The sequence below is a fragment of the Neophocaena asiaeorientalis genome, unplaced genomic scaffold (assembly GCF_003031525.2).
Source record: "Neophocaena asiaeorientalis asiaeorientalis breed wild unplaced genomic scaffold, Neophocaena_asiaeorientalis_V1.1 scaffold1013, whole genome shotgun sequence".
NCBI lineage: Eukaryota > Metazoa > Chordata > Mammalia > Artiodactyla > Phocoenidae > Neophocaena > Neophocaena asiaeorientalis.
This window is the reverse complement of record NW_020174348.1, coordinates 43,132-70,437: the sequence shown is the minus strand read 5'-3', so window position 1 is coordinate 70,437 and position 27,306 is coordinate 43,132. Positions and strand designations below refer to the sequence as shown.

At 36.5% G+C, this 27,306-nt stretch overlaps 1 protein-coding gene and 1 non-coding gene across 2 annotated transcripts in view; both read right to left on the bottom strand.

Moving 5' to 3' along the window:
* The window catches only part of LOC112407024 (focadhesin-like), a 223,269-nt gene that overhangs the window by 171,908 nt on the left and 24,055 nt on the right, over window positions 1-27,306 (bottom strand). The window contains 1 exon segment of the mRNA XM_024756153.1: window positions 21,720-21,977. Within this exon segment, the coding sequence (XP_024611921.1) occupies window positions 21,720-21,977 (258 nt within the window).
* LOC112407029 (small nucleolar RNA SNORA30/SNORA37 family) lies at window positions 23,585-23,713 on the bottom strand. The gene has a single exon (XR_003004655.1). It is a non-coding gene; the product is annotated as a small nucleolar RNA SNORA30/SNORA37 family (small nucleolar RNA).

The following is a 27,306-nucleotide window of genomic DNA, read 5'->3' as shown; positions in this document are numbered from 1 at the left end:
ACGAGTTAACATAGCAGGCTTGAGAATGGCATCCTTTAAAAGCCTGCTTGCAAAGTTAGCCTTTGGGTAGAGTCTCAGAAAATGGATTTTGGGAGGGTTCCTACCATTCTTTACTGATAGGAATATGCCTAAACTCTCTGTACACAGTATACAACACTGTGCCTAAACTGACCAGCCCCCAATAAAACCCTTGGGCACAGATCTCTAATGTGCTTCCATACTAGACAACACTCCACATGTGCTGTCACGATTCCATGCTGGCGGAATTAAGTGCATTTTGTGTGACTCCACTGGGAGAGGACTTTTGGAAACTTGTGCCCAGTTTCTTCTGGACTTCACCCAATGAACCTTTGCCCTTGCTGATTTTGCTTTTACTCTTTAGCTGTAATAAATCATAGTTGTGGTTGCAACTAAATACTGGGTCCTGTGAGTCCTTAAAGCAAATCAACAAACCTGGGCATAGTCTTGGAGACCCCTGACCCAGTATCTCATACTCTGCTTTAAAAGTAACTAGCAAGTAAGAAAGCAAAATGTTATGCAGGATTTTTTAAAAGAACAACTTCTAGAATATTTCTCAATCAATAGTAACAGTAAACTCTCCTATGAGTTATACACCTAACAATCAAAAATATTTGAGGAACAATTGCACACTGGGTTCTGTGTTAGGCTTTACGACACAACTGAGAAGACAGTCCCTGTTCTCAAGTAGTTTACAGTCTAGTCAAGGAACTCATAATTAAAATCTCCACCATTATTGACTGAAAAAGCCAAACTCAACTTTTTTTTTTTTTTTTCTCTGTGGTACGCGGTCCCCTCACCGCCGTGGCCCCCCCCACTGCGGAGCACAGGCTCCGGATGCGCAGGCCCAGCAGCCAGGGCCCACTGGCCCCGCCGCCCCACGGCACGTGGGATCCTCCCGGACCGGGGCACGAACCCGCGCCCCCTGCATCGGCAGGCGGACCCCCAACCACTGCGCCACCAGGGAAGCCCCCCAAACTCAACTTTGAAGGTTAAAAGCATAGAAAATAATTTCTATAGATAGAAATTAAGATATAAGAACAAGAAAACAATTCAATCTTTGATAACTGCAAATACTAAATAGTATAATAATGACTGCTTTTCATTTTTCAGAGGAAGGGAGTGATTCTAGGACTGGGCTGCCCAACACAGTAGCCACCACCCTCATACGGCTATTTACATTTGAAATTAAATTAATGAAAATTAAATAAAATTAAAACTCCAGTTCTTCAGTCACATTAGCCAAATTTCAAGGGCTCAAAAGTCACACGTGGTTAGCAGCTACCATTTTGGAAAACAGATTACAGAACATTTCCACCATTGCAGAAAGTTCTATTGAACAATGCTATCATAAAAGGTTGACGTGCCCAAGAATTCCTCAGTTGTCTGCTACCACATTATCTGTAATGGCAACAACAGTAACAAAAAGAAACACAGACACCTTAAATATCTATCAATATGGAAACAGTTACGTACATTAAACTGTTGATACACCATAGTACACCAGCATCCTTCAAAAACCATAAATTAGGGCTTCCCTGGTGGCGCAGTGGTTGAGATTCCACCTGCTGATGCAGGGGACACGGGTTCGTGCCCCGGTCCGGGAAGATCCTACATGCCGCGGAGCGGCTGGGCCCGTGAGCCATGGCCGCTGAGCCTGTGCGTCTGGAGCCTGTGCTTCGCAACAGGAGAGGCCACAACAGTGAGAGGCCCACATACCGCAAAAAAAAAAAAACAAAAAAACCATAAATTACACCTGTAACATGGAAAGATGGCTATAACGTATTAACGAGAGAAAAACACAAACTGCAAAGGAGCATATATTTAGTATAACATAATGGCTTTGTGTACATATGTGTGTATATATATTTGGGGTTCAGAGGGGAGAAGGTGCATTAAGACAAATATATTTGTCTACGAGTACTTGTACATACTACTATATTGTTTGGATACATACTACAATCACATATTACAAGAATATTACTTTAGTAAAATATTATTTTATTTATTTATATTAATAAATGTAATTAATATAGTAATGTTGTTTTACTGAAGTTATTTTCAGCAGTATTTCAGCATGTGATGGGACTGAACTGGCTATTAAATGACGAGAAGCTATAGGACTAGTAGGCAGGAGAGTAGGAAGTAAACAAGGCAGCATTAGGACTCAGTAAAGGCTCACTGGAGGAATGAGACAGACTGCAGGTATCCTGCCCAAAGAAGATGGTTCATGTCAGGGAACAAAGTCTGATCATGCTTCTCCCCTGCCTTCTTGCTCAGCTTAGTTTTCAAGGCAAATCTAGCCCTTCTTGCCTGCTGAACCTTGTGTGTGTCTCTCCTTTTTTAAACTGATGGTTCAACTATTCATGCACTAACCACAAAAAATAATGTTTTACAACCATGAAAAATGTTTAAGGATAAAAGAGTAATTGTTTGCCACTTTCTGGGCAAAGAATACCCTAAGTATTGTTTGTCGCTCTAGCTTTGTAAACACCTTTATTTCAGTATACTTTGGGTAACAGTTATTCATTCTCAAGAGTGCTGCCCACACTAGTCTGTGAACACCTCACAGGTAGCAACCCTGCTCCTATTCTTCTTTGAATTTGCCCAAGACCACACGTACAGCAAATACTCATGAACATGAGCTGAATTCAACTCGAGATTGACTAAAGGAGGAAGAAAAAGTTAACAAACTGTAAAGTATTGAGACTGACTACTTCCACTCAAAAAACATCTGCCTGACAGTCCATCGCCCTCTTAGTACCACCCTGAAAACCCCATTTTAAGAATTTGTTCTAATTATACCATAACTTTATAATGAATACAATGAAATATCCTTTCAACTGCTTTCTTTAATACTCTCCACCTGTTCTTTCCTTTTATCAATGCACCATCTAATTATGATCTTTGTAAACCTAGTAAATAAAGACTTTTTATGGTCAATTTAAAAAAAAAGAAATATTGTTCTTAACCATTTTAGGTTTCTATTTCACTGCAGAGACTGTGAGGCTATTTTAGCCAAGTAAAGCCAATGAGAAGAGTATTTCTAAATACTTGGTACATGTATATCAAATAAATGAGAATTGGGATTTTTTTTTTTTTTTTTTAACTGTACCTACCTGTGTACTATTCAACACAGTAGCCACTAACCACATGTGGCTAATCAGCCCTTAAAGGTGGTGAGTCTGAACTGAGATGTGCTGTAGGGTAAAATACACACCAGATATGGAAAGTTTTGTCCCAAAAATATATATGTATAAAATATTTCATTAATAATTTTATGTCAATTACATATTGAAATAATGTAGTTTTGGATATATTGAGGTAAACAAACATATTTTTTAATTAATTTTACCTATTTATTTTCACTGTTTAAAAAATACGGCTACAAGAAAATTTTAACCTATATATGTGGCTCATATTATATTCCTATTGAACAGCACTATTCTCTATCCCCTTTATGCATCTAAATGTAGTTTAAAACACATACACACGTGGGCTTCCCTGGTGGTGCAGTGGTTGAGAGTCCGCCTGCCAATGCAGGGGACAAGGGTTCATGCCCTGGTCCGGGAAGATCCCACATGCCACACAGCAGCTGGGCCCGTGAGCCATGGTTGCTGAGCGTTCGCATCCGGAGCCTGTGCTCCGCAACGGGACAGGCCACAACAGGGAGAGGCCCGCGTACCGCAAAAAAAAACACAAAACACATACACACGTGCGCACACAGGCACACTGAAAACAGTTAATGTCTCTCTTTTCAGGTACTGGGGATAAAGGATGACAATAAGCCTCAGATGGGCAAGGAGCATGTCTATCTTGCAAAATAGCATAGCACTGCTCCTAGAACATGAGGTAGCAGATAAATAATTGTGAAATAAATAAAAGAAGCTATAAAAATAAACTACAATTTTAGTAATATATAACTTTTATTGAGCACTGATTATAAACCAGGTATTATACTTCGGATTATCTCATTTAATCCACCTGAGGAATTTAATGAGGTGGATTCTTCTATTATTCTCATTTTAAAGCTGAGAGAACACAGGTATAGGCAGAATTATAACAAATCTCCAGTATATTTTGCAATATTACAAAAAACAATTCAATTTAGATATTCTATATAGGAGGTTCATAAAACTTTAAGTAATAAATATTTATTGAGTGCCTTCTATCACATGGTATTATACTAGGTGCTATGACATTAAGAGAAATCACAGGTTAATGCAATCAAAATATAAAGTTATAGGCTAGAAATCTCACAATTATCCCATATCCTACACCAAAATATTAATAAGCCTGAATAATAGTTAATTATCTAGTAACATAAAATTCTTGTGAATTCAGACAATTCCTTGAAATTCACTGTAAAAAAAAAAAACAGCATTTATATGGCACTTTACAAAGTTTTTTCATGCACAGGACCTTGTAATTCTTACAACACCTCTGAGAGGTAGGTATTATTAGAGATTGGATGGGATCTTACAAATATTGATAAAAATTCCAGATTCTTATCATCTTCAGAAATAATGGCCTTGGGCTGAGCAAGGCATGAAGACAGTGTAATTAAAAACTTTCTCTGAGGCTTACAAAAGGCCAATTCCAACAACTTATCACTTTTGGGGGGAAAAAATCATTCATATTTAAAATAAGCCTTCATATAGAATAATTTAATTAACATCAATCAAAATTAATTCATCCTTACTGAGCTCCTTTTTGAAAACATATTTATTAGGGCTTAAATCTTGATCTACCTTGAAAAAAATAAGCAATATTCAATACACACTAAATCGTCAAGTTAGTTTTTAATGGTTAAATGGCATGGCAAGAATGGTTCAGGTACTTGTAAATGCTAAATGTCTGGGTATGTCTTCACGGGCTTTTGAACAGTTTCAAAGAGCAGACATGAGGATTCATTAGCTCTTAGCACATATGAACCTGCTCCAAAGGCAGCCAAGAGAGTTGCCTAGCAACAGTGCATTTTGCATCTCTCATCATCCCCAAAGATGCTGCAGCAGCAGCAGCTAGGTCAAGCCTCTCATTAGCAACCTGACAAAGCGTTTCTATCTACAATTTTACAAAATTATTTTTATTTTCAAGTGAAGCTCATATATCTATGTATTATTCTTACTGACAATGTAGTCTCTTCCTTCTATTCCTTCTTACCAACCCCCATTTCAACAGATATGTTTTAATGAACCCATCAAAATACCTGTAACAAAAGCAGGCACTGAGAAATCCAACAGAATTTATATGCCTATTCACATCACTCTAACAGTTCCATATCTTTGGGGCAATAAAGTAAGGAAGCTTCAGAAGAAGAAAAACAGATGCTGGAATCCGATAACGGGAAGAGAAAAAGTCAGTTATTTGACTTCAAAATTAACAAAAAATCTATGCAAATTATTTTCAAAGCTATTGATAGCTAGTCTTATTTCTTTCTAATCCCCACAAAAACTAATCTCAACCATATAGCAAAAAAGCAGAAGGCTCCAGAGTGGTAATAAATAATAACAAATGGATTGACAGTTTATAATGAATGTAATCTATTGGAAAGGTACTCTGGTTCCCAAATTAATAACTATGTTATAAAGCTTCACCTCAGATCAATAGCTATTCATTCACTTCTTAAAGTGTTTCCTAAAACTACCGCTCAGCATGGTTGCCATGCAGAGCTACAATATATACTCACATAATCTGTCTTATATACATTCAAAGACCCTTAAAAGAAGATAAACATAATAAGCAGATAGACTTTTCATTTCATGTACTTTAAAGTGCTTAATCCAGATTTTGACATGAACCACATACATCCTGGTCTCTGAGCTTGCATGCTGTCATGAATTTCCCTATGGAAAAGATTACAGAATGTGCATGACATGTTACAAAAGATAAAGTATAGGACTAATAGACTTAGATTAAGAACGGTGTAATGAGGAACATTTAAAAGCAACTGTCATCACACCAAATCAAAATAAGTAAATTTTGAAAGTGATCTGAAAGGAACAATGTGATTTTTTTCCCTGAGACCTCTCCCCCTTTTTTTAAAACATACAAAAAGCAAAAAAAAAAAAAATAAAAAAAAAAAAAAAAAAAAAAAAAAAAAAAAAAAAAAAGAATCTTTAGGAGGATTTCCCAGAAGGGTGTCGTTTACCACTAAAATATTTCATTCCAGCAGTTGAAAGACCATAAAAGGGTGAATGTCCTCCAGAGTCTCTAATAACGGTAATAGATCTTGTGTTACTATTCACAAGTGACCTCTGAGTCAGGCGATTTAATTTTTTCCCCTGCAGCACGGTTGGTTTCACACACAGTGTAATAACAGTTTTTGCACAACAAGACAATTCATCCAATGAGAAAGACTGTATTAAGTCTTTCATGAACAGCATGTATCATTACAGCTTCAGCTAGGATTTGATTCAAGATGACCTAATATATGCATGCGTGATTCTTCATTTTTCTGTTGTTTTTTAAAAAAGATTCCTGACTTCCTTCAGCAATTTTGCAGACCATTGCCTGAACCCACCCTGGTTTCAAAAAATAACTAAGAACTCATCAAATGCTCCCTGAGCACTTTAAGTCAGGTACCAAGAATTCACCAGGCAACAGAAATGTGTATAATGCTCCTCGCTTCTAGTTTCTATGTGGGTTAAATGAAATTCCACTAATGTCTCAAAGGACAAAAAACATAAAAAGGGACAGAACGGGCATAACCGGTTATTGCAATTACTTTTATGCTTTGCAACATTTCAACAACGCACCATTAATTATAAAGACAATATGATATTACCGAGAAAATCTTTAGACAAAGTGAATTTTGAGACTTCCATTGTAAACTTCAGCAAAGCATGAAAGATTTAAAAACAGAAACCAAAGGAAAAGGTGTTAAATGAAAACCAACCATCTGGCAATCTCTGCTATCATGAGTGGTTCAGCATCGTTCAATGCCCACAGAAGCCTAAACCTAAGAATGTCTACACATTTCTTACTGCCTTGCTGATGAGATTAGGAAAGTTAAGCCCAGAATCTCTGCAGCAAAGGGCTGTAGTGACAGCTGCAGGAATTCTCAGGGGTTCCCTTCACCTTACTACCATAGGCTTCGCTTCCCCCTTCCATCTCTGAATCTGCGCAGGCCCCTCTGAGGAAGGGTATCGGCACTCCTTTGCTACAGGGCTAGGAGTGTCTTTACAGCTCTCCTGCCCCGAAGGGATTCTCCTACTGCTCCATTGCAAGCAGCCCAAACCTGTCAGATTAAGTTCTGTTTAGACTTTTGATGCAGGCGAGATGCTCTCTTCTGGTTTGATTGGTCAACACCCTCTAGGAATCCTGCTTCTTTCAGCAGAGGCCTGTATACTCCTTAAGCAAACCTCTAAAATGAGCTGAGACAATTCCACTCTAGTTCTCTTGCTCCTGCTGCCCACATTTTAACCAGAGGAAACACTAATATATCTTTTGCTTTGACAAATTCTAGACACACAAGTCAATCCCTACGTGGCTCTCTCTTTGTTTCCACTATCACAACAGCTAGCCAGTGTATCACTCTCTGTTAGATTTTTGGGGAACTCATCAACCCATGGCACATGCCTGCCCACCCCAACTGCAAGGGATTCACATCAAGCTGGATGAGGGTATGTGGGGTTCTGTTGTGATCTCTGTCACTAGGCTTGAGATAAGGGGCTGGCGCTTGTAGGACTCAGCACTCCAGCAACTTTCTCCAAGAATCCTCCCTCTTTGCTTCACCTAACTTTTCATTTCCTAACTTCTAGACCTTTGGATGTGAGTAACGGGTTAAAAACTGCAATAGTACTCAGACATCGAGGTTTAATCCTACTACTCTACAGGTTTTACTGGGTGTTCTGTCTCAAAACTCATTTTGGTATCTTAAGGTCCCCACCAAAACTTCTGACATCCTGTTATATAACTTTATCTCCTCTATGTCTCATTACCCCAATACTTTAGATAAATTCCTATCTCCTGACTGCAAGACTCTTTAGGATCTTCCTTCCAAATAATTGCTCAGTATCCACTCCAGGATCAATTCCCCTCACCCTACATATTCCGGTTTAATACAGTACTACTTGCTGTCTCGTTACCCCACTGTGACCTGCCACAGATTTGTGTCTTTGCATATGCTCCCTATCCTGCTAGAACGCCTTTCCTTTACCCTGCATCAGGGAAACTTGTGGGCCTCTTCCTGTATGTTCCAGAGACACTTATATATCTCCACAATGGCAATTACCACCTTGTACTGAAAAGTAATTTTTAATGCCTCTGGAAAAAGACTAGGATCTATGATTCCTGAAAACAAAGACCATGTCCTTTCACCTTAGTGTACCAGAACTTGCCATATAGAAGGTATATAATATATATATATGTTGAATGACTAAATCAATGGCTTGAAAATGCTTGATAAATAAAATGGGACCTAATAAAAACAAGGTATCTACAATATTTCAAGCTAAATGCTAATTCCATGATAAATCCACTTAATGCAGATCAAATTGCATCATTAAAACTTGAATACAATTTGACAACTAAATACACGTAAGTACCGTAAAATGCCACCAGTATAATTATCACTAATAACTCAGACTACTAGAAACAATGAAGGTAGACAAGACTGGATTAGAGAAAAATGTTAAAGAAATAAAATTCGATTACTGTCACATATATACTGTAACAAACTAATTAGCCAAGTGTTGCCAAGTACCAGTCCCTGCTGATATGTCTTAATGAATAGATAATTTGATCATTTTTAAATTGGCACATTCATTGTACTAATGCAAATGAACAAACTCAAACTGCCTAAAAACAACAGCATCAACATCAGCTTACGTTTGAACTCAGCTTATATAAAATCACCCTGAATCCTAAATTAATAGGATTTCATTTAATAAGATTTTAATATAATCTAACCCAACCTTAACCCTGTCCCTGGAATCCACACTGTTCCATCAATTAGTTTAGATAACACATGACAACATTGGAAAATAGTTTATTGGTTCTAGGATGGTGGGCACATACATCTAATATATTTATGTAGTAATTCAATCAGGCAACAAAACAAGTATCAAAGCCCAGCAAGTGGGCAAGGTTACTAGGAGGCAAAAACAAGTGAGACACAGTTTACCTTGAGGAATTCCTTTTATAAATTCCAAATCTAATTGTAACCCAACGAAAATTTTCTTTGAAGATAACTATAGGACATTTCAGAATGCTAATTTGTCCTTATTTGTCTTTAATGCTATTTGTGATATGATAAATTCAGGTTACATGTATTTATATGCTTGTTTTCTTTATAGAAAAGAAATATACAAATTGTCTTAAATACAGATGCGATCCGCTACCACAAAAATGTTAATAAGCAAGCATGACAAGACACAAGGTCTCCAAAAGTCCAATCAATTCACCAGAAACCTACATATAGAAATCATCCCACTTCTTAACTACTTGTCTGGCTCCACTGAATTTGTAACCATGTCTAACCCATTTGAAGTAAACTGACTTCAGAATGCCATATTTCATTATATCAACTATTCTAAAAACTTGTCAAAGTGTCCATTGTATTATCTATCATGAAAAGCTCAAAACTGTCACTGGTAGGGTAGAACTCCAATGGGCTGAAAAGACAAAGGAAGAGCATAAGTCTCAAGACTTCTGGTGAGGGAGCTCACATAGTTGTCCAACTTTAAGAATTCTAGAGTAAACCTTTCCCACTAAATCCACCAAATCATGGCCTGTCATCTCGATTACAGCCATCAGAGAGTAGCTATAATTGTGACAAAATGTCAGTGGCTTTCTTTTACTTCCCAACAAGAAAATGAAATATAAAAGTACTGCTAATGAGCCTATGGTACACAAAGTAAAAAACTACTCTAGTACCTCCAAAAATGTATGTACTCCACTGTTTGCCCAACAGTGGCACTCAAAAAGGATCATATAAATGTCATATATAAAAAGTAGTGCTTCATATGTAATAGAAACAGGCAATAAGACTCTTCCAGTTAATTTCAAAGATGTTTGTTTAACTTGTATTTGTCCAGCAATAGCTGATGAATCACCTACTCCAGGCAGACCTCCTATTATGACTTAGCCACCGTTTTCTGGGCTCATACCAAACCGTATGCTTCCCTGCATCATACCACTTATCACAGGGCATTCTAATTGTATATTGCCCATCTTCCCTATGCACTGTGAATTTGCCAATAACTATCTTTGAATCCCAAGTTCTAATTAAAATGTATGCCCCAAAGATGTTCTCCCTGACTGTTTACTAAATAACTGATTCTTCAATGCCCTTTCAAGCTCTTAAATGAACAGTACATCTTGTCAAACCTTTTAAATATTTCAAACCTAACAACCAACGTGTGATTTTCTCAACATTTTGTAAATGTTCTTTTTCAAAATAAAGGGAATACAACAACCTACTTTTTTGTTCACTAAAAAAAATTCTTGTCTTTAATTAGGTTTCAGAATTTCTCAGTTATGATCACTACAAACAAAAAAGTATAAAAGAATAATTTTTGACCATTAAGCAATAATCCCAACTGCAAGCATTCTTGTTGATGTTGATTCACTTAGAACATCTCAATCTCTTTTTGACACGTGCTTACATGAGTCATGACTCTGTACGTGTTCTATTTAGGTAGAAATATCTGGCTAAATGTGATTTGCCTATGTATAGAAGAGCCAATGGAAGCTAGCATAGAAGAGGAAAAAATAATCACACAAGATTGAAGATCTGGCCAGATTTCAAACACATTTTGAGGTTTCTTTCTTAACATCTAATTATCTCTACAACTGACTAGGCTAATCTAACAAACGTAAAGCTAGTGAACCTTGTTTACTCTTTCAAAAAATGTTTAAGAAATGGTTTAACTAAAAGTTGTAGAGAGGTAGTATAGCATGTTGGTAAGAGCACAGAGTCTGGATATGTGCTGAGTTCAAATTCTGACTTCGCCAATTACTGAATGGCTGTGTGAATCTGGAGAAGTTAATCAACATCTGTGCCTCTGTTCCTAAATAATAATGGTACCCAACCTCAAAGAGCTGTGAGTATTCAATGAGTTAGCTCATATATGCAAATCAAATGATTAGAATAGTGACTGGTATATAATAAGCATATGTAAATGTTGGCTATTTTTATTAACTGTTACTTTGTTCAAGAAGATGGTTCAGCTTCTAAATGAGTAGACTATATTTACACCTATTTAGCCCTAGAAATTAAGGATAATAAAAGAAACAATTCATTCCAAAGCATCAGGTTATCAAAAGGCCTGTAACTGACTTACTCAACAGAGCTCAGAATGTGATCAAGCTGGCAAACATGATAAACACTCCACTTTTGGACTTGGCGGCACTATACGTGCAACTGGTTAAGTGAATATCTTTCTGCAGTGAAGTTAAGGTAATGAATCAGAATCCGTGTAACAAAGGTGATTAATGCAAAAAACCAAAACTAAATGTCTTATAATCATAAGATCATTGAACCTCAAATCAATCAATAGTAAATATTTATAACATGAATTCTACATTTAAAGTATTGTACTAGAAGTCATTATATGTTTTAGTAACATTTTATAAATTACATCAAACAGTTTTTATAACATTTCTAGTATTTCAAGGTACAGTTCTTATGCTGTTTACAAATTATCTCTCTCCCATATACTGCCAATATGTTCTAATTTATTGTTTTTGTAAAGAAAATCAATCGGTTTTGTACACTGATCTGATATCTGGCCACCATATTGAACTCTCTTATCTAATCTAAAAGCAAAAGTTTTCAGTAAATTCTCTAGTATTTTCTAATTGTCTGTAAGTATTAGGAGCTCTGGGTTTTTATTTTATTACACGTATATAACTTTTATTTCTTTTTCATGAATTAACAATGGCCAGAACCTCCAGAAAAATAGTAAAATTGACATCAAACATACTTTTCCTAATTTCAATGGAACTGCTTCTAAATAAAATTGGACTTGAGATTCTACCATTTGTCAGTATAAAATACTCCTCTTCATCTTGTGTAAGGCTTTTTACCTTGGATTCTATATCATCTATCTTGGATGATAATATTACCACATCTTATGCTTTCTTAATGATCTACCTAGCTTTTCATTTTCACTCTTTCATTTTCAACTGTCACTTGTTTCAAGGTTTGTCTCTTAGAAAAAGTATAGAATTGTGTTTTTTTAATAATATGAGCCTTTATTTTTTTAACTGAAGTACAGTTGATTTACAATATTGTGTTAGTTTCAGGTGTAGAGCAGAGTAACTCAGTTATACATATGTATTTTTCAGATTATTTTCCAGTATAGGTTATTACAAGATATACAGTTCCCTGTGCTATACAGTAAATCCTTGTTACTTATCTATTTTATGTATAGTAGTTTGTTAATCCCATACCCCTAATTTATCTCTCCCCCTGCTCTCCCATTTGGTAACCATAAATTTATTTTCTATAGCTGTGAATCTGTTTCTGTTTTGTATATAGATTCCATTTGTTTTTTTTCTTTAGATTCCAAATATAAGTGATATCATATAGTATTTGTTTTCCTCTGACTTACTTCACTAAATATAATATTCTCTAGGTCCATCCACGTTGCTGTGAATGGCAATATTTCATTCTTTATTATGGCTTAGTAATAGTCCATTCTGTATATATACCTCATCTTCTTAAGCAAACCGTCTGTTGATAAGCACATGGGTTGCTTCCATGTCTTGGCCATCATAAATAGTGCTGCTATGAACACTGGGGTGCACGTATATTTTCAAATTAGTTTTCATCTTTTACAAATATATAACCAGGAGTGGGATTGCTGGATCATATGGTAGCTCTATTTTTATTTTCTTAAGGAACCTCCATACTGTTTTCCATAGTGGCTTCATCAATTTACATTTCCACCAACTGTGCAAGAGGGTTCCCTTTTCTCCACACCCTCTCCATCATTTGTTATTTGTAGACTTTTTAATAATAACCATTCTGACAGGTGTGAGGTGATACCTCCTTGAGGTTTTGATTTTCATTTCTAATAATTACGTGATGCTGAGCATCTTTTCATGTGCCTGTTGGCCATCTGTATGTCTCCTTTGGAGAAATGTCTATTTAGGTCTTCTGCCCATTTCCTGACTGGGTTGTTTGGTTTTTTTCAATATTGAGTTGTCTGTGCTGCTTATATATTTTGGATATTAACTCCTTATTGGTCACATCATTTGCAATTTTTTTCTCCCATTCTGTAGGCTTTTTCATTTTGTTGATGGTTTCATTTGCTGTTCAAAAGCTTTTAAATTTGATTAGGTCCCACTCATTTATTTTTGCTTTTATTTCTTTTGCCTTAGGAGACTGATCTAAGAAAATATTGCTATGATTTATGTCAGAAGATGTTTTGCCTATGTTTTCTCCTAGGAGTTTTATGGTGTCGCGTCTTATATTTAGGTCTTTATAAACTATTTTGAATGTATTTTTGTATCTTGTGTGAGGGAGTGTTCTAATTTCATGGAATTACAAGTAGCTGTCCAGCTTTCCCAACACCACTTTTTGAAGAGACTGTCTTTTCTCCATTGTATATTCCTGCCTTCTTTGTTGTTGATTAATTGACCATAGGTGTGTGGGTCTACTTCTGGGCTTTCTATTCTGTTCCATTGATCTATATTTCTGCTTTGTTTGTTTTCTATGGATGTTTCTGTGCCAGTATCATGTTGTTTTGATTACTGTAGCTTTATAGTATAGTCTGAAATCTGGAAGGGTTATGCCTCCAGCTTTGTTCTTTTTCTTCAGGATTGCTTTGGCAATTCTGGGTCTTTTGTGGTTCCATATAAATTTTAGGGTAATTTGGTCTAGTTCTGTAAAAAATGTCATGGATATTTTGTTTTTGTTTTTTTTTGTTTTTTGGGGTTTTTTTTTGCGATACGCAGGCCTCTCACTGTTGTGGCCTCTCCCATTGCGGAGCACAGGCTCCGGACGTGCAGGCTCAGCGGCCATGACTCACGGGCCCAGCCGCTCCACAGCACGTGGGATCTTCCTGGACCAGAGCACGAACCCATGTCCCCTGCATCGGCAGGCGGACTCTCAACCACTGTGCCACCAGGGAAGCCCTGTCATGGGTATTTTGATAGAAATTGCATTACATCTGTAGATCGCTTTGGATAGTATTATGAGCCTTTTTTTTTGATAAGGGAATTTAATTCATTCACAGTAATTATGGTAACTGGAATATTTGGAATTATTCCTACCATCTTATTTTATGTTAATATTTGCCATCATTTTTAGGTTTTTTAAAAAATTGTTTTCCTTTTGTTATATTATTTGGAAGTTATAAATCACCTTTAGTTACTAATAAAGGTTTAAATACATATTTAAACTTATTTTTCTACTAACATCAAAAAATACTCAGTTTAAAAACAAAATTCCACCCTTACTTAGCATGTTCTCACTCTTCGCACCACCACATTCCCACTACCTACTCCGACCACTTCCCATGTTTTAAAGCTTGGACTTTGTTCCAGGTAGTTATTTTTCATAGTTTACACAAACAATTATGGTTAATTTAAAGTAATATTTACTGGATATTTTGATCACCTTTTAACATCTCTTCTCTGTACTTTCTTGGATTCATTTTCAGTTTTGCTAGAACACATTCTTGAGGGGCTTTTCCCCCCATAAAATCAGTAACCAAGAAATGTTCTTGAATTATTGTCCATCAGAAAAAGCCTTTATTACCATCACTTGTAAAATGTAGAATGATGGAAAGGAATATTCCAGGTTCAAAGTGACTTTCCTCAAGAAATTGGAAGACAATATACCAATGTATTCCAGTACCCAGTGGGCTGCTATAAAAAATCTAAGGTCAATCCAATTTTAAATGACTTCATCTTTTCCAACTCTTCTCTAAAATCTCTTTTGATGTTCTCTTTATTCTTGAAGTTCTGGGCATGGATATAGGTATTGACCTATTCTCACTTGTGCTACGTGGCTTTCAGGGGGTCCTAACAATCTATATCTTTGTGTCTTTTTTGAGCTTAGGAAATAATTTTCTATCATATTTTAAGTTTTTCTCCTTTTCTCTTCAGTTTTCTCCAATTGAAATTCCTACAGAAACATGTTAGAACTCCAAGATTGACCTTCAATGTCGTAACTTGTTCAGTTTTCATATTTTTTCTATATTCTGAAATATTTAGTTGGCTAGTCTATAAATCACTAATCCAGCCTCTATTTACGTACTGTGGCAACCAAGTTTTTAATTTCTAAAATCTCTTGCTCTTGAATTTCTTCTTCATCACAGCAGTATCTTATATACAATACAAAAACATACAATATCTTGCCAACATCTCATAGGTACTGGATTGTTTTTATATTATCCTCTGCGCCCCAAGTTCTTCTTCTGAAAAGAGATGCTCTGGTTAGTCATGCTGTTAAATTTTCTTAAAAGTCTGATGAGCCTTGAGTATCCATTTTCTTGATGAATTAAGGCAAAACTCATTGGAGAGAGCTGACATGGGTTGCTTCTGTAGATGTAAAGAAATGTTTCCTTAATTAAGACTCCCCTCTGAATTGAAGGATTGACTATGGAAGGGCTGAAGAATAAATGGTAAGGGATGTCCACTGACAGCTCCACTTTGGGGTGTCTGGCCACGATACAAGTAGGCAGGGGACGAACACCCCTTTTTCCTTCCCTGTCCTCTGACCAAATAAGAAAAATTTTATTCTGGCAATGGTGGACTTTGTGTTTTTCCCCTTGAGAAGAATTCCTCATGCCTTTTACAAAATTCAAAGTTACCACAAAATTTGTTCCCCTCTGAGTCCTTCAGCAACACCAGAAGCCCATTTCAAGCAGGTTTTAATCTGAAGACAAAGCTACTGCTAACTGATATTCAACTGGGAGCAAACAGACTCCGCTGTTCTAAATGCACTTCTAGGCCCCATCCTCACCAAACCCACCCCCATCCTTTCTGTTACTCAGTGTTCAGTGACACAACAAGACGAATGGCTTCTGTTTCATTATATGAGTAAGCTAGTGAGTATCACAGTGATCTAGGGTTGAACTTTTTAAGCAATTTATACTCTGTTTACTTCTCAGAAGAAACTCAGCCCAATATTAGCCCTCAGGAACTCAAGAAAGGTAAAAAATTGACACAGGACTGCTTCCCTGAGTATAAACTCAAGGCTTCATGCAAAAAACTGAAAAAAATATAAAAAGGTTCAAATGCAAGTTAAAACCATTTTATTCTATAGATATCTATGTTGGGTTTATAAAGAAGAAATAAACATATTGCCACAGGATGGAATAGATACTTGACCCTGTATTTTTGTCCGTGTTCCTCTTTGTCTAATTGTTTCATGCTGACAGGCTCGTCCCAATTTTGCTCCAGGCATAATCAATGCTATGGCTGCAAGGGAATAGTAGTACAGCATTTCTTATCTGTAAAGCTCTTTATTAAAAGTACTGTACATTCTGGCTTCTTTTTGCTGGTACGAAGAACACAGGAAGCCGACTGACTTCAGGGGGTAGCAATTCATAGAACTCGGTGACAATAGAACAGAGTGCAAAGTGTCCAAGGACTCTTTGTGCAAGTTCCTTTATAGAATATATTTTCTCCTTTTCTCACAGCAGTAACTTACAGACCATTAAATTTCACACATTTCCTATTCATTTTCCATGTTAAAATATGGCTTATGACCCAGAGTAGAACTATCACAGGATTCTGCCCTGAAAGTCAACTTTTTACTATTTGATAATATATGACTTTTAAAAGACCAGCAAGTCATGGGCCATGAACCTATCTCCATAAGTGATTTAAATGGCTCAAACATGTGTACACCTTCACAAATGGAAAAAAAAAAAAAAAAAAAAAAAGCCCTGAAAACATTACAACGGATAAGATAAAATTATCAAAGACTGCAATTGTTCCCATTAAGTAAGACCTTTAGTGAGACTTAACAACCAAAAGGTAAAAGGGAAGTAAAAGTCCTCAGAGTTGTAAATGCAAGCAAAAACAAAATAAGACAAACAAAAAAACACAGCTCTATTCCAAACAAGAGAAAAGCAAGCAAGTACCAAGGATTTGAAAGAGGCATTGGGTTTCACAAAACTTAATTTGATAAGCTCCTCGGCGAGAGTAGATTTTAAGGAAGGAACTTGTGGTTCTCTAAAGTCAAAGTTTATAAACTTTTCCTCTTTGGCATATTCCATTTTATAAACTAGTCAAAAAGGAACTGTTATGCCTTACATGTAGCAGTTAGAGTTCTTCCACTGAAGGTGAAATACTAAGCTATTGTAAGATTTTACTTTAAACCATCTCAGCCTATCTAAAAATTACTCATCTTCGTGGTTAATGTTCAATTCAGATGCCTAAGTATTTAATCTTGCCGTAAACTCTTAACAATATAGGTAGAAACAGAAAGAAAACATATTTTCTTAGGTTTTAAAACCACTAACAAGCAGCCTGGATTTCCAAAAGAGAATATAATCTGTTGTCAGGTGTTCTCTCTACATCTATTTATATGACATACTATTAAGCATTTAATAACCTATAGTCTTCTGCAGAATCACTATCTATGTGAAAAGTAGCCTCCTCCTCCAACACCTCTATTATTCTCTAGGATATAATACTTCAGATGGAGAAATGTCAATTCCGATAGCTAGAGGGAAGCTATAGTTAATAATATAACTAATATAATAAGTGGTTATTATAACAATTATATATTTAATATATTAAATATTATGTAATAATTAGCCAATGATATAGCTAATATAATATAGCTAAGCCAATAGATATTAGATTAGAGAAGGTTTTAAGAGGTGAATAGTATCCCTTTCTTCTCAAGGGGCCAGAGGCCAGAGTAATAATGTCGGGAACTGGGGGGAAGGCAGGGGAGTCCCACGTAGACACAGAGAAAAGTTTACCTGAGGCTGCCAGAAGGAACATGGGTGGGATACTACTGGAAACCAAGGTCAGAGTTGGCAAAGAACTAAACATAAACTCCAAAAGGGAAATGAGAGTTAGGAAGAGAGGAAGAAAAAGTAAGGTTTCTGGCTGAGAGTCTTAGAAGCAAGATACAATCAGGTATATGGAATGGGTTGAGGAAAGTGGTACAGAACTGGTGCTATCACCAGTTAAGTTTCTATAGAGGCACACAGTGCAGGTCACAGAGCCAGACGTGGTTCTTAATTAGTGAGCTGTCGCTGTGCTGGGCTCACCTGAAAGGGGAGATAGGAAGTCAATCAACATGTGTTGATTAAGGGTTATTAACCTCTTCTTAAGGAGGTTGTATCAGTCTCAGACATTTCCAAACTGTCCACAATCATGTTTCATAGATTAGTCAATCATTTAATAAGGGTTCAAAATATGATTTGATATTGCCCTTTAAAAAACCATTCAATTAAAATTTAGAAAATGTCCTTATTTAAGCCTGGGGTTCACAATATCCCTTGATTAGAGCCTATGTTTATATTCACTACCACTGATTTCAAACTAGATGTGACCAGATCTGGACAAATCACAGTTAGGAAATAGCTCTCTGAAGAAGAAACAATAAGCCCAACAGGACATTACTGTTTATGAGCCATGAAGGCATGTGCTTCAACCATCATTCAGGCATCTCTGAAGGCAGCATGAATGATTTACATCAAACTGTGGGGAAAAAAACATTACTCACAGTATCAGAAAGGCAGGAACTGTTATATAAACATAACCAAAAAGCACATGAATCCATCATCTGCAATTTCCAGAAAAAAACACTAATTTAGGAATTAGATGGCGTTCCCATATATTATAAGCACAGACTATGATACGAAAATCTCTCTCTAAACTAAATCAATGTGTTTAAAAACTTTCACGACTTCCATGGGAATTCACACAGGATGCTCATTCTTGGATCTCTCCCCAGAACACTCTAAGACATTCCTTCCAAGAAAGAAAAGGCACTTAATTTTTACTGAGAGCTGCCTGACCTGAGCTTGTATCTTCTGCAAATTAAGTCTCATGATGTCTGGATAAGAAGACTATATGGATTATCAGTAACTGCTGACAGCATTTCTAGATATGGAAAAAAAAATTTCCTTACTATTTTTTTCAAGTGTCAATTTATTGCTGTGGCCTTGAGTAACTATCTAGTTATTTTAACACCATCATCTATCCAGTTAACTCTAAAATGGTACTCACAAGGCCAAGTTCCCTTCAGACTATCTAGCTCCATTAGACTTCCATGGCCCATGTATTAAACCCAACACAAAACGCATGCCACAGGGGAACACGGTGAGGGACTAAGGATGAAAACTCACTGGGGAAGGGGATCCATCAAAGTACCTGATAAGTAAGAAGAATAATTACATTTCTAAAGAAGTATATTTTCTTATCATTATTAACACTAAAAGTGTTAGTTGATATTGATAACTTGCATTACTATGAATAAGTACTATCAAAAATAATTTCTATTAATACCTTAGAATGAATAATCATAATCACACAATTCACATACGGCACATCTCTTTCAAACTTTTCAAATATTTTCTCTCACAAGGTCTTAGAGTAGAATGCTTACAATAAATTATGGTGTCACACAAACACAGTACTGCAGGCCAGTGAACTCTATATAAGAGGTTAAGTGACCACCAAAACAGAGTTAGAAGACAGCTTCTAAATTCCTATTCTTACATACCAATTTACTTAGTATCTGCTTATTAGTAGTCTAAGACTTTTCTCTAGTATTGACTCCCCCATGAATTTGAGCCAATGATTGCTTAAACATAATATACCTTTTTATAAGGTAAGAAAGGACAAACACACATGAAACAATACATTTCATGCAGTCATGTCAACTCAATGAAAGAAACAGAAAACACTCCTCCAATAATAGATCTCAACCCTAACTCATCTAATTGAATCTACACCAAGCAGTTACAATTAGAGAATTGCTTTTTCACAATATTCATTCCTCTTCTTCAGGCTGCTTTACCTTGTAGCTAAAAGCCAGAGAAATGATACGATATGGTCACTTCATAAGGAAAAGTGAAGAACACTACCTCCTACTTCTAGTCTTCTTTTATCCTTTTCAAAAGACTTAAATAACTCCACTTGTAAGTTCTTATTAATTATATTGCCTTTGCTTCTGCATGAGTTTGGGTAACTACATTTCAACATTTTACCCTACCATTCACCTTAACAAGCAAAATTACATGGGGTGTTTTTACTCACTTCTTTAAAAACTTCCTAGAAATTATCAACAGAAGTGTAACATATTGACTTTAATTTATAGCACTGCTTCTTAATAAACATTTATTGAATAAATAAATGAACCGGGATGGTCACCCCAGTGCTTCCCAATTTTTTCCATTTCATGGCACACATGAAAAGTGTTTACAAGGATCCTGGATCACCCTAGAATTTCAAAGACTAAATGCATTTCCTAAGTATCAATACATACATTGATATAACACATGTTCTACACCAGTGGCAAACATAGGTCAGGTAACCTACGGTATGACTTCCTCAGATAATCTCCAGGCATTACCTGTGCATTAACTATTCTAAAGAGATAATCCTACAAGGTGTCAACAGTGATAAAAAGCATTTGGTAGAATTAGGATTGTTACAGAAGCTGAAGGAAGAAATAAAGTAGGAAGCAAGCTGAAGTGCTTCACGTTATGTGAGACAAAGGTACTCTGAATACATTACGGATCCACTTGCAGAATCAGACAGAGAAATCTAGTCAGAGGGAAAACTTTTGTGAGATAGCAGTTGTTTACCTGACAAAACGGAATGAGCGTGACAAGTTGGGGACAAAAAGGAATTGCAAATACATTAACTTCATTATCTAGGAAAACATATTTATCCCACCTTCACCAAATTTTTCTCCTATAGGAACACTCCATAAAGAGATGGACTTTTTCTTCACCATGCTTCATAAAGAACACAAGCACAGACACTAAGATAGAGAAGATAATAAAAATGCCATACCTACTTGGTTAGGAAATCCTTCCCTTAACAGGAAATGCATTCTAGAGATTCTATCCAATAGAAAAAGAATTACAGATATCTATGCTAAATATATGGTTAGTTTAAAAGGCGGGGCGGAGGGAGTTTTATTAATAATGTCTGATGGTTATCTTATTATTATACTCCAAGAACTGTGCAGATAGGAAAAATGATTATTTATCTTTAGTAAGTTTAATATGTTTATTAAACAACATATCTTTAACATGTTGTTTTATACGGTACTGATCAGCATGTTAATCAGTACCGTATAAAACAATGACCCACTTTTTTTTTGTTTATTAAATGACTGAATAAAAATACGATCAAATTGCAAGAAGTTAAAAAGAGATTAATTCCTATTATACAGGCCCATTTATTCTGAATTAACTAATTTTTCCACCTTCAAAGATTGATATGAGAACTAAGGGATATGCATCTTGGAATAGGGTGCAAGAGTTAATGAAAGCATTACAAATTAGCAAATCCATCAATAACAAAAATAACAGATTAGCAACATGTGTAGATTCTCTTTCGAAGTGTCTTTCATTAAAGAAGCATGTGCATCATGAAGTAGACATCAACTCAGAGTAAGGAGAAAAAAGAAAAAAATTGGAAAATAAAGATAGCAAAAAAAAAAGCAACCTGTACTCTAAAACTCTGATAAAAATTATCCACAATGAAAGAATAATCTACAATTCCAATATTAAGCTTTACCCCCATTACTGCTCCATTACCTGAGAGGAATCAGCTTGGGCAAATTCTGTAGTGACCTTCAGTATCTGACGAAGATGTCGTCCTTTGTCTTCAACAAGGAGGTAAGCCAGCAGAAGAAAAACATGCGCAGGGATCGCTGTGGTAATAGGGAGCAATGACTCTACGGAAGCTAACCAGTCACTTATCGCAGACTCTTCTCTCATTACTTCAAGGATCCTCCAGGCTGTAAATATTGAACCATACATGCTGGTTATAGGGAACACAAGCTTGTAGGAGAGCTGAAAAGTAAACACAAAAAAAGGCATGAATAAATGAGATAAATCTATCCGTCAGGAATACATTTCTGACATTCATTTATTTTTTATATTTCATTGTAAGAAATCAATCCTTCCAACAAAATGAATACAAAATTTTCCATTCCTGCCCAAAACCTCTCTGCATGTATTTAAGCTAATGGGATTACACAAAAAGAAAATAGCTGTCAGGTGGAACTCTAGAATAATTTATTACCAATTTTCCTCATGTTTACCATTCGCTCCAATTTAAGGCAGAAAAAAAAAAAGAGTCAATATACAAAACCCAGAAGCAACAGAGTTTGGGAAAAGCCATTACCACTTACGAAGTATTCACCAGTGAGAGGGAAGATAGAAAAAAAACACTGTATTTGCCCAGCTCCAGGGCCCAGTAAGAGGCAACTCGGGGCAGATGGCAGACTTGGACTAAGGACAATTCATTTTTTTTTTTTTTTTTTTTTTTTTTTTTTTTTTTTTTTTTTTTTTTTTTTTGACAATTCATTTTTGTAACAGTCAGTCTGTTGACAGGAACAGAGTTGGTTCAGCTGGAGCCTGGAAATTCATTAATAACTGTGAATAACTCCTGCAAGAAGAAATAGCCTGACAGCTCTAAATTGAAATGATACCCGAAGAAGATGTTACACTTAAGTCAATCTGAGGAATGACTCCTCATGGAAGTCAAGTGGTGCAGTCAGGGTCAGAGACTGGATAGAACTCTGCCAATGTGAGCTGTGTGTCCGAATGGCCCGGGAGAAGCCACAGACATTAATGAGGAATTAGATATTGCCTGCTCAAAAAATAATTCAATTCATTTAGAGTACAATGAGACAAATTGGAAATTTCTAGATTATAACTATCCTGTTATTGGAGACTGACTTACATGGATAAGAATAACAGTTGAAAGGATGAGAAGTTAAGCCTTATAAAACTTTTTAATAACAACTTTATTGAGATATAATTCACATCATAAAATCCAGCCTTTTAAAGTTTATAACTCAGTGAATTTTAGTAATTCATAGAATTGTGTAACCATCATCACCAGCTAACTTTAGAACATTTTTCGCTACCTCAAAAGGAAACCCCGTGCCCATTAACAGTCCCTCTTTATTCCTTCTGGCCCCCAGCCCCGGGCAACCATTAATCTACTTTCTGTTTCTATTCTGACCATTTCAGATAGTAGGAGCCACACAATATGTGGTTTTTTGTGGCTGGCTTCTTTTACTAAGGAACTAATGCCTGCCTTCCTGCCAAAATTATTGAAGTTGATAATGAGATAGCATCCACAAAGCACTAGCACAGTGCCTAAAGTTGCAGAGGAAAGAAAAATATTATCCTTGTCATCTTTAGGAGAGAAAAATAAAATTGCTGGATATGAGTATAAGAGAAAATAATTGGAAATCACCATGAACCATAACTCGAGTCAAAAGCAGCAACATTACAGAGTAAACACAGTGAAACAGAAAAGTAATCCTACTTTGCTTAAAGTATTAGTCCAGGTTTAGGCTCTGTTTTTTGTTTGCTTGTTTTCCTAAGGTAGAACAATGAGGAGAGGAGAAAGGCACAACGTTAAATAAGAGACCACAGAACGGCCTCTCTGTCCCATTGAGTGACAGCTGCCACTGGCACAGTCCCAGGGCAAAGGTGCCACCAAGGGTTTTCTCTCAGCACCAGCTACCAAATCCTAGCCCCACCGCCTGGGGGAGGACCTGTGAAAGTGCTGGTAGGCCCTGTGTTTTAGAGGAGAAAGTAGGTGTTTAAAAATAAAAGAGAGGCTCATGTCAGGTGAATTATATCTCAATAAAAAAATAAGAGAGAAGAAAACACAGAAAAATAACATTTAACTGAATATTAAATGGTTGCAAATCATCTTCAGACGTGAAATAGTTGCGAACCTTTACTTTTTAAAAAACTAATATGAAAAGACCACCTTATTATAAAGCAGAAACTAACACATCATTGTAAAGCAATTATACTCCAATAAATATGTTTTTAAAAACTAATAAAAATTTTCAGGTACACTAAATATTAACAATAAGACATCTGCTAGTACTTCTTTGTCTAAAGAGGACTGACAAAGAAATCGTGAATGCAGGTGAACAATATAGATTTTCATTAACTTAAAAGAACAACAGTTATCTATAATGTTGACTAAAACAGGCTTAACAAAAATGGGGCCAGGATTTGATGTGGAGAGGGAGTGTGGAAACAAACCCAGAGACACTTAAAAGTAGGACCAGTTTTTGCTAGAAGGAATTTATCACTCACCAGACCAGAAGCAGAAGACTAGAAAAGATAAAGCCTTAAAGAGAGTCCTTCAACTCTACACCTCTATGAAGAATCTAGTCAAGAGTTGAGAGGCTTGGTAGTGGTTAATTATCACCAGAAGACAATGAACACCATCCCCGGTATCCATGTTATTAAGAAGACAATGATAACCATTTTGACTGGCGTGAGGTGGTATTTCATTGGAGAGGTTGTGGAGAGAAGGGGACCCTCCCCTACACTGTTGGTGGGAAGGTAAATTGGTGCAGCCACTATGGAGAGCAGTATGGAGCTTCCTTAAAAAACTAAAAATAGGGCTTCCCTGGTGGCACAGTGGTTGAGAGTCCACCTGCCGATGCAGGGGACACGGGTTCATGCCCCGGTCCGGGAAGATCCCACGTGCTGCGGAGCGGCTGGGCCCGTAAGCCATGGCCACTGAGCCTGTGCGTCCGGAGTCTGTGCTCCGCAAAGGGAGAGGCCACAACAGTGAGAGGCCCGCGTACCACAAAAAAAAAAAACCAAAACAAAACAAAAAAAAACTAAAAATAGCGCTACCATATGACACTTCAATCCCACTCCTGGGCACATATCCAGAGAAAAACATGGTCCGAAGGGATCCATGCAACCCAATGTTCATTGCACCACTGCTTACAGTAGCCAAGACATGGATGCAACCTAAATGTCCATCAACAGAGAAATGGATTAAGATGTGACACATATATACAGTGGAATATTACTCAGCCATTATAAAGAATGAAATAATGCCATTTGCAGTAACATGGACAGACCTAGAGATTGTCAAACTGAGTGAAGTAATTCAGGCAGAGAAAGAGAAATATCGTATGATATTGCTTACGTGTGGAATCTAAAAAGAAATGATACAAATGAACTTATACAAAACAGAAACAGACTCACAGACTTAGAGAACGAATTTATGGTTACTAGCAGGGAAAGGTGAAGGGAAGGGATAGTTAGGGAGTTTGGGATTGACATGTACACCTGCTATATTTAAAATGGATAACCAACAAGGACCTACTTGTATAGCACAAGAAACTCTGCTCAATATTATGTAATAACCTAAATGGGAAAAGAATTTGAAAAAATAATAGATATATATTTATGTATAACTGAATCACTTTGCTGTACACCTGAAACTATCACATTGTTAATCGACTATACTCCAATATAAAATAAAAAGTTAAAAAAAGACAATGATAGAAGCACAAGATCTAATTCCTTTTAACTTCCAACCAAAAGCTTTTACGAAACCAGTTTACTTCAACTTACTATTGATTTACTGTTTCCCTGTAAATCCGAAATGCTGTTATTAACTCCCAAGTTCAGCACAAAGATGATAAATCACTGTTCAGCTAAAAAAAAACTCAAAAAAACAAAGTGGAGGCAATAGAGTATAGGCAAATCTAAACTCTATTTGTCGAACAGACAAAATCTGAATCTCAATCCTACCATCCACTACCTGTTTAATGAGGGGAAGTTAATTAACCTCCCTAATTTCAATTTCTTCACTTGTAAAATGAGTATTATAAGATTATCATCAAGGAAATGCAAATCAAAACCACAACAAAATAGCACTTCACACCCACTAGCATGGTTATAATATGGCAATAACAAGTGTTGGCAAGGATGTAGAGAAACTGGCACCTTCATACACTGCTAGTGGTAATGTAAAACGGTGCAGTTGCTTTGGAAAAGTCTGGCAGCTCCTCAAATGATCAAACATGGAGTTACCATATGGCCTAGCAATTCCACTCCTAGGTATCTACCCAAGAAAAATGAAAACCTACGTCCACACAAAAACTTGTATAGGAGTGTTCATAACAGCATTATTCACAATAGCCAAAAAATTAAAATAACCCAAATGTTCAACAGATGAATGAAAAACTAAAACGTGGTATCTCCATACAATGGAATATTATTTGGGAGTAGTTTCTTTTTGGAGTAATACAAGGGTTCTAAAATTGATTGTGTTGTTGTATACACAACTCTGCAAATATACTAAAAGCCATTGAGTTGTGTACTTTAAATGAGTAAAGTGTATGTACGAGAATTTTATCTCAATAAATCTATTTTTAAAAATAACCAGGGCTTCCCTGGTGGCGCAGTGGTTGAGAGTCTGCCTGCCGATGCGGGGGACGCGGGTTCGTGCCCCGGTCTGGGAAGATCCCAAGTGCCGCGGAGCAGCTGGGCCCGTGAGCTATGGCCACTGGGCCTGCGCGTCCGGAGCCTGTGCTCCACAACGGGAGAGGCCACAGCAGTGAGAGGCCCGCGTACAGAAAAAAAATTTTTAAAATAACCAGCCTCCCACTGCATTACCCTTGGCAAGTTACCTATCTTCTCTACGCCTCAGTTAACTCTTGGATAAAATTAGACCAATAATATTAGCTACCTCAAAGAGTTTGAGATAAAATCAAATGACTTAATATATGGCAAAGCACTTAAAATGGAGCCTGAACGTAAGACATGCTTAATAAACAGCACCATGAAGCAGGGGCTTTGTTGCCCATCTGGCCAAGGGCCGGAGAGCTTCAACCATTAGTCCAAGGCCACACAGCTGGAAATGGCAAAACAAAACTATTTCAAAGTTACTGTGAGAAATGAGTTGACCCATATAACTTCTTACACAGAGCATGTGCTCAATAAATGTTAACTTTAGCTATAAATAGGACAACAATCTATTACAAATTTTGATTTTTTTAAAGAGACAAATATTCAAAATGCTTTCTGCTTACTATATACTACTTCAAAGCAACTGTGAATGAAACCTACTAGGCACTGCTTTATTCCAAGGTAATAAAGTTCACAGTACTTTATTTAAGTTTGAATAAAGTACATTATCAAAAAGTACCAATGAATAAATGTATGACAAATCCTAGCTCAGTCACACTGTCTCTAAATCTTTCTGTTGACTAAAACATTTCTCCAGAGCTGAACCTTGCCCTACTATATAATTGCAGGAATTTAGCTTTTAAGTCTCTTTCCCACTTTATTTCACCCAACCATGGCTCCCAGGAGCACGCAAGAGACCACAGCA